Genomic DNA, 8,115 nt, shown 5'->3' with positions numbered 1-8,115 from the left:
GTTTTGCTTTGTTTCACAGAACTAATCGTTGCCTGGTTTGCGTACGTATGTGTGGGGCAGAGCTATCAAAATGGGGACGAGACCCTTTTGGGGTAGGGGCGTGTTTGTTTTGGTGATTTCAAATGTCAACATTGGCTACCAGAAATCGCTTACCCCACCTTTAATATTTTTGTGAAAACTGATACATTTTTTTTTAGAATTCTTTGATGAACACAAAGTAAAAAAAAACAGCATTTATTTTAAATAGAAATCTTATTGTAGGTTTAAAACATATTTATCTTTAAACAGCTTAAGTAATAAAATTACATAAGGCCTAAAAAACCATCAGATTTCAGAGATAGAAATTTGTCCTGATGAAATTTCAAGTCACTGAAATCTCTTGCTTAATTATTTTGGGTTTGTTGTTTGTTGTCCAGGCCTGGGTAAAACTATATTGCCCCGGATGGAAGGTCTCGTGAAGTCGGCTAGCCTTCTGTACTTCCGTGTCTTTAAACACCAGACGGTTGACTACTTCAATTCATCGATCAGTGTTTTCTGGAACACTCCTGTGATGGCGCCTGCTCTTTTCTTCTACTCTGAGAACGATGCACTGTGTGATTGCAAGAGCTTGGAGAAGATGGTGGAGTTCTGGAGGAGCCGCGGCCAAACTGTGGAGAGCAAGAAGTGGAAGGAGTCTGTTCATGCAGGTCATCTGCGCACACACCCTCAGGATTATCTGTCCACGCTGGAGTACTTTGTGCAGTCTCTCAACATGGTGCCTCTGAAGGCCAAAATGTGAATTTTGAAGGCTGTCATCCGTCTCATTAAAACATCCAAGTTGCCTGAAGTGCCTGATTTTATTATTACATTGACATTTTCATGCTCTTTGTTCAAGTGGTAACTTTGGTCTTGCAAAATCTGACTGTTTCTCAAACTTCTTCAGTCTGTTGAAATATTTATGTAACTACATGAAACCCTTTTCATTCAAAAATTCATACCCAGTCCAAAAGAAGAATCTGAGCTCCTTTTGAAGACTGTAGCACTGTTATGTTAGGGACGTGCAATACTTCAGTTAGGTTTATTGCACTACAATGTGAAGCTCTTGTACTTTGTCCAACATCTGTTCGGACCTCAAAATGACTTGACATACAAAACTCTGTATCATTATTTTGTTGTAGATATTTTTTTGCTAAACCGTAAGCACTTGAATAACACTTAAACGTTTTTTTTCCCGACCTTTTGTTAATAGTGAATTATAGTTTATATGACAACTTGACTTAACATTTAACATCTAGTTATGATTAAGTATTCATATTTCCTTATGAGCTGATTCGCTACAATAGTATGTTCTTTTGAATATACTGTCCTTTGATCATTTATCTGTTACCTCAAAAGGAAAGTTATTTTTAAATCTACAGAAATGACTTACTTTAAATTTGTCAATGACGAAATCTGAAGTAAATTAATAAATTAAAAACATAATACACTGTTTGACACAATCCTGGTAAACCTATGCAATGTTGTTTTTCTAGCAATGACGTGGTTTGTTCAGGTACCTATGCAGACAATATGGTAAATACAAGTAAAGTGGGACACTTAGGTTTTTGTATTACATGATTTTATATTTTTTATTCTGTATAGTGTAATAGAAATCTTTAGTTTATACCAACTTGCATATTTTAAAACAACGTTTATGGCAAATTTTCGAAGTGTCCTGTTTTAGTGCATCAATACAATAATGAAGGTTTTTACTTTTTACATCTTGCAAATGTCAAATAAATGATTCCGATTGTTGATGTGTTTTGTCTGTTTAGACGAGAAGTCTAGCAAAAGGGTTGGCAAGAACATAATTTGGCAGAATTTTGTTTAAAATGAATGACTCGAGTTGTTTTCCTCTAGAGGGCGCTTGTCGACTCGGACACTGCGGGAAACTTATGAGCACTAAAATCTATACTGGTGTAAATGCAGTAGTATTTTCCAAATAATTTACAAACTCTGTTATCTTGCACAATGATTATTGCTAATTAAAAAGTGAAACGTAATTCATTTTCATTAAATGGTTTTAAAGATTTACATCTAGTAATCACAAATGAATGTGATTAGTCTCTCTTTACCAGCGCTGAGAAAAGTAACAGGTCCCCCATGAAAACCTCGTTCTTATAAGTTGTTTTAGCAAAGGTATTAAAAGTCATTTTAAACTGAATAATAACACTGGGAATATTTATAGACATTTAAACGAAGAGAGATAGAGAGGGAGGGGAAAAACAGTGAATAGCTAAAATATAAAAATTATAATTTAGACCAATTTTACGTGGGCCACTAAGCCCCGCCCACTTCATTACTTTGGATGTGAATTGAATTCTTCGAATGCTAGATTAGAAAGTAAACAAGCACACCTTTTTCTGTACATTTCCCATAACTAACAAGCATAATCTCATGACCATTTCTCCTATCAATGTCTCCCTGTGTTCCATTAAGATGTATGTAAAACAGCTCGCTTTGTGTTTCTGCTTCGGCCTGAGGCATGAGTGAGTGTTACGCATCTGAAGGAATGAGAACGTGCTTTCAGGCCTGATCATGAGTGCAGGAGGCTGAGGCAGGGTTCAGAGATGATCCGCTTCTCATGACCACAAACCCTCTCAGTCCCACCAGGCAGCAACATGGATGATGATTTCAGGACGCCCACCAGTGGCGCAGATAACACGCTGTTTGGAGAGACTTTTACGCGGGTGAGAGAAACAGTTACTGCTTTTTACGTTTAGTTTTTAAGTGTTTATCAGCATTAATGCAGAAACACGAATTTTAAGATTGTTTAATTGCTTATTGATCAAGGCAAAACTCTTGAGCAGGCATTACAGGACTCTTAAAGGGAGATCATGAAGCAGAATTAAAAGGAATTTAGTATGCACAACATGAACTTGGATATATGGAAAGATTTTCATCAAATCAAACTAGTTGAACTGACTAAATTTACCCCCTGTATTTGTTCGTCAACTTCTGTTTTCTTTCAGCACATGGCTGTTAATCTGGCTATTGGTGGACTCACATCTCTGTTTGTCCTAGTGAGTATTAGTGACCACACACACACACACACACGTACGTTTAGTTAGCTATCTAAATGAGGACACTGCATAGACTTCTATTGTTTTTATATACAGCTACTTACCAATACTATAAACAAACCCACACTCTGTATTTTTACAGTTTAAAAAAAATTATTGATCCATCCAACTGCAACTGGCTAGTTGTACCTGAAAATTGAATTGATTTTTTAAACCCCTCTCCTTACTTTTTCAGGTAACTGTCATCAGTTCGTTTGTCTTCCCTACACCTCCTCCAACAGCATTAAATATTTTCTTTGTGCTCTGCATCATCATGATCTGTTCTTCTGTATTGGTGCTGGTTAGTTCTGTATCTACAAAATTTCTATATATGATCTATGTGGTTTAAGTTTTTCCAACTCCGTTATAATCATGAATCTAAATCAAAATCTTTATCGTTTTTGTCAAATCATGGGAGTTTTACAATTTAGTTTTCTACTGTGCTTCATGGTCACAGTGCTTGTAACAAGATGATTGATTCTTTTGGGTGATTTTTTTTTCTAGTGTTTATATATACAATACAACATATGTATATAATTTGCTAAAAATGTTTCTCTGTTTTTGTAGATATTCTGGTATCGTCAAGGTGATCTGGATCCAAAGTTTCGTGGTCTGATTTATTATTCCATAGGTCTCATTATCCTCCTCTGTCTGTGTGCCAATCTGTACTTCCATGATGTTGGAAGATAACATGATTCAGACACACCACTTGACCTTCGTAATTCTGTCAAGCACAATAAAAAGTGATTTATTTGTCAGAAGTGAGCCTCACAGTTTTGATTATGTGTGCATAGGTGATAAGATGCTTGTTCAAATCTATTAATGCTTTTTTTAAAATATATATTTGGACAGTGTACTTTTTGTAATTGTTTTTTTTTTTGACAAAGCTGACTATTTTGTACATTATTTTCTGTTGCTGTCAAGAGTCAGTCATGCTAAATAAAGCAGCATTTCAGTTAGTTGTGAAATATTGTGATTTTTGTTCTGTGAACAATACTGGTGCCAAAGTTCTGAACACTGGCAATAAATAAAATAGTATACATGTACTATGGAAGTGAAATATTTTATGGGTTGGAGACCATTATGACTATTGCAGTGAGTCTGGATTCTCTCTTCATGAAGAAAACAAAATAAGATAATTTTGTTTTATACATACAGTGCACTGTTATTGGAAAGTTGACGGATAACATGGTCTTTTTTCAGATTTAAAATTTTAAGTTAATTAAATGTTTAAGAAAAAAAATGTTTAAATAGTTTTTAATACAGCATAGCGTTCCACGTTGTGATTTCTTTGAAACGACTGACATCTTGTGGTGTGCATATGAATAACAATCACAAATGCTTTGGATTATTTTATTAGTAAATGTAAAAGCAGTGTTCTGAATGTTCATTGTCCTTATTCGAATATATTATAGATATTATTATTATATTTATGACTCTACGGTGTGTAATTATACAAATAATTTGATTGTCACCCTCAAACTTTAAAACATTAAAACACTTCAAGTAGATATGTACTCTTTTAAGCTACTCGTTTTGGGACTAATTTGGGTAACACCGTTGTGACGTTATTTCTACGACTTCAAAGCGGCTCCGTCAGATGACGTTCTATGTTGACGTCGCTCGCTGGTATGATGGGACGGTCCCGTTATTCAATTCGGCAAGCGATGGAGCGCACGAGGAAGACCATTGTCCGCCACCGAGGCCGTTTTGCACTGGATCATACGGCGTGGATATGTTTTGTTTTCATCCTGAACGCGTCCGTGGCGTCTGCCGCTCACCTGCGCCCGTGTAATGAGGTGAGAGATCATTCCCGCTGATGTTTATTGCGTTTCTATACATTTATTTGTACTTTTGGGATCAGTCTCTTTACTGACACGTGCAGCAAGATAATGTAGGTTGTCACACCTTACAATAACCAAAGTAACAGGTGCCTCAGATACTCTACACAGATCGAAAAGCCCTAACCAGTGAGAAGTAGGCTGACTGAATAAGGTAAAAAGCTGGTTTAAACGCTCAATATCAATTGTTATTTATGGCTTTCTTTGCTTTAACATTTCTGTGAACAATACTGGTGCCAAAGTTCTGAACACTGGCAATAAATAAAATAGTATACATGTACTATGGAAGTGAAATATTTTATGGGTTGGAGACCATTATGACTATTGCAGTGAGTCTGGATTCTCTCTTCATGAAGAAAACAAAATAAGATAATTTTGTTTTATACATACAGTGCACTGTTATTGGAAAGTTGACGGATAACATGGTCTTTTTTCAGATTTAAAATTTTAAGTTAATTAAATGTTTAAGAAAAAAAATGTTTAAATAGTTTTTAATACAGCATAGCGTTCCACGTTGTGATTTCTTTGAAACGACTGACATCTTGTGGTGTGCATATGAATAACAATCACAAATGCTTTGGATTATTTTATTAGTAAATGTAAAAGCAGTGTTCTGAATGTTCATTGTCCTTATTCGAATATATTATAGATATTATTATTATATTTATGACTCTACGGTGTGTAATTATACAAATAATTTGATTGTCACCCTCAAACTTTAAAACATTAAAACACTTCAAGTAGATATGTACTCTTTTAAGCTACTCGTTTTGGGACTAATTTGGGTAACACCGTTGTGACGTCATTTCTACGACTTCAAAGCGGCTCCGTCAGATGACGTTCTATGTTGACGTCGCTCGCTGGTATGATGGGACGGTCCCGTTATTCAATTCGGCAAGCGATGGAGCGCACGAGGAAGACCATTGTCCGCCACCGAGGCCGTTTTGCACTGGATCATACGGCGTGGATATGTTTTGTTTTCATCCTGAACGCGTCCGTGGCGTCTGCCGCTCACCTGCGCCCGTGTAATGAGGTGAGAGATCATTCCCGCTGATGTTTATTGCGTTTCTATACATTTATTTGTACTTTTGGGATCAGTCTCTTTACTGACACGTGCAGCAAGATAATGTAGGTTGTCACACCTTACAATAACCAAAGTAACAGGTGCCTCAGATACTCTACACAGATCGAAAAGCCCTAACCAATGAGAAGTAGACTGACTGAATAAGGTAAAAAGCTGGTTTAGACGCTCAATATCAATTGTTATTTATGGCTTTCTTTGCTTTAACATGTAGGAATCAGACTGTCACACTGTCAAATACCGTTGGTGAACGTCTAAACATGCTTTTACAAAAGATAGTTCTGCATGAGGCTTCTTGAGGAGCACGTCTCTGGAAGCTTAGAAGTGCTTAATGTGACTCCGAAGTTCTTACAAGAGCTGTAAATTCTGTCAGTGCTTCCTTCACTGCGGGAAATGGCTTTGATGCTCTGAATATGTATTTGGGTTATTTGAAATCATGTTTTAGGCACTTTTAGTTCTTACAGTGTTGCAGTTTATTTGTATTCTTTATCAAATTCTTAAAAAAAAAAAAAAAAAAAAAGCAAATAAAATGTAATTAATTATTTAACCAAAAAAGCTAAATAGCATAAAAAAAACAAACAAACATTCATTCATTTTTATTTGTGTACGTTAGTGGGCTGAATGTTATGGCCTAACTGATTTAAGATCTATAATAATAGTTTTGGTGCACTTGACCCACCCAGTATTTTGATTAGTGATTGATCTGGTCAGTATGTTTTTTTTTTCTTTGGCATAAAATGTATTGTACATTTTGTTACGTCCTTCGGTCAGCATTCTCGTGCAAAGCGGGGGAGTTTCTGGAGATGTCTGCTCAGGAGTGCACTCCGTGTGCGGCTGGCACTTACTCGCTGGGCAGCGGCCTGCGTTTGGATGAGTGGGGCGACATTCCTCCTGGATTCAGCAGCCTGGCAACCAGCCCTGACAACTCGCCCAACGGACAGAATGCATCCACCTGCAGCAGGTCAGTTCCTTTGGAGGAGTCAGTCATGTATAAAAGATTGTTTCAAAGACCACATGATTTTTGCTTTCTGTATGTGGTGTGTTTTAAAAGGTATTGATTATGTGTTGTTTATTTGTCCAACTCTAAATAGAAATAAAATCCAAATGCACAAAAAAACAACATGCGTATTAGAGACAGTTTTACTTCCAGCCAGTCAAATGTATCTAAAATGACTGTTCCCAATCCAAGTTCTCATTTGTTTATTCTCATCAAAGTCTTTGCAATAAAACACTGTATTTTTGCCCTTTCCTTTTTTTTATTTATTTAATATCAAAAATTTAGATTAAAGCATACACAGACTTATTCATGCAGGCACACACATTTCCAGGGACAAGAAGCAATACAAGTATTAAACCAATCATTTATTTTTATCCTGTTATATAACTTAAGACTGTCACCACAGTGTGTGTGTGTTGTTGTGTATTTGTGTGTGTTTAGTGCAAAGTGGGTCGCTCAGGGCTCGTATCTGGAGTCCAACAGAGATGAGTGTACTGTGTCTCTGATCTACACTGTACACTTGAAGAAGCTGGGGTCAGTGTACTTTGACTACCAGTATGTGGATAACAGCATCTTCTTTGAGTTCTTTGTAAGTTTGGATCCCATTTCTGCTGTGAAACGTTTGTGTGCTAGAAATTATAAGACATCAAAAGCAGCTATTTTGTATTGCAAAAATCAGTTTTCTTTTTGACAGATTCAGAACGACCAGTGTCAAGAGATGGACCAGGATTTAAATAAAAAATGGATCAAATTAACTACTCATGGAGAGTGGGGAACACATAGTGCAAGTCAAAAACTACACACTACTACTATTATTATTATTATTATTGTTATTATTTTATTTTTAAATACACTCAGGCTTGAACTGCCATTCGAAAGTTTGGGGACTTTTAAAAATGTTTTTGAAAGTCTGTTCTGCTCACCAAAGCTGCATTTATTTGATGAATAAAATATTGTGAAATAAGATTGCAGTTTAAAATAATTGTTTTCTCTTTGAGTATATTTTAAAATGTAATTTATTCCTGTGAAGCAAAGCTGAATTACAGCCATTGCTCCAGTCTTCTGTGTCACATGATCCTTCAGAAATCATTGTAACAGAGCAGTTGTTTTCCTCAT

The 8,115-nt window shown here is 36.1% G+C and overlaps 2 protein-coding genes and 1 pseudogene across 3 annotated transcripts in view; all 3 read left to right on the top strand.

Moving 5' to 3' along the window:
• Nucleotides 1–1,247, top strand: part of LOC107710366 (transmembrane protein 53) — a 5,183-nt gene extending 3,936 nt beyond the window's left edge. Inside the window, exon 3 of the mRNA XM_016515118.1 lies at nt 417–1,247. Coding sequence (XP_016370604.1) covers nt 417–778 — 362 coding nt within the window. The 3' untranslated portion in view covers nt 779–1,247. The remainder of the gene's footprint in view (nt 1–416) is intronic.
• A 1,063-nt stretch (nt 1,248–2,310) lies between these two features.
• On the top strand, nt 2,311–4,119 carry tmem243a (transmembrane protein 243, mitochondrial a). 2 transcript variants are annotated; one of them, XM_016515130.1, is made up of 5 exons: nt 2,311–2,361; nt 2,458–2,708; nt 2,991–3,041; nt 3,277–3,381; nt 3,648–4,119. In XM_016515130.1, the coding sequence occupies exons 2-5, from the start codon at nt 2,640–2,642 to the stop codon at nt 3,768–3,770; spliced, it is 348 nt and encodes a 115-aa protein (XP_016370616.1). In that variant the 5' UTR covers nt 2,311–2,361; nt 2,458–2,639; the 3' UTR covers nt 3,771–4,119. The 2 variants fall into 2 exon arrangements, with proteins under 2 accessions (XP_016370616.1, XP_016370615.1); XM_016515129.1 differs by lacking the exon at nt 2,311–2,361 and having other exon boundaries at nt 2,368–2,708.
• Nucleotides 4,120–6,739: 2,620 nt separating this feature from the next.
• The window catches only part of LOC107710364 (UPF0577 protein KIAA1324-like), a 16,023-nt pseudogene continuing 14,647 nt past the window's right edge, over nt 6,740–8,115 (top strand).

This window comes from Sinocyclocheilus rhinocerous, unplaced genomic scaffold, assembly GCF_001515625.1.
Source record: "Sinocyclocheilus rhinocerous isolate Xijiao unplaced genomic scaffold, SAMN03320098_v1.1 scaffold717, whole genome shotgun sequence".
Taxonomy (NCBI): Eukaryota; Metazoa; Chordata; class Actinopteri; order Cypriniformes; family Cyprinidae; genus Sinocyclocheilus; species Sinocyclocheilus rhinocerous.
Note: the sequence above shows the minus strand (reverse complement) of the source record. Positions and strands in the feature narration are given on the sequence as shown.

Bases quoted from the DNA above. Each gene is read 5' to 3' on its own strand.
- tmem243a (XM_016515130.1), top strand. From the start codon at position 2,640: ATGGATGATGATTTCAGGACGCCCACCAGTGGCGCAGATAACACGCTG. The intron at 3,042-3,276 runs GTGAGTATTAGT...TTACTTTTTCAG, and splicing joins TCACATCTCTGTTTGTCCTA to GTAACTGTCATCAGTTCGTT. The intron at 3,382-3,647 runs GTTAGTTCTGTA...CTGTTTTTGTAG, and splicing joins GTTCTTCTGTATTGGTGCTG to ATATTCTGGTATCGTCAAGG.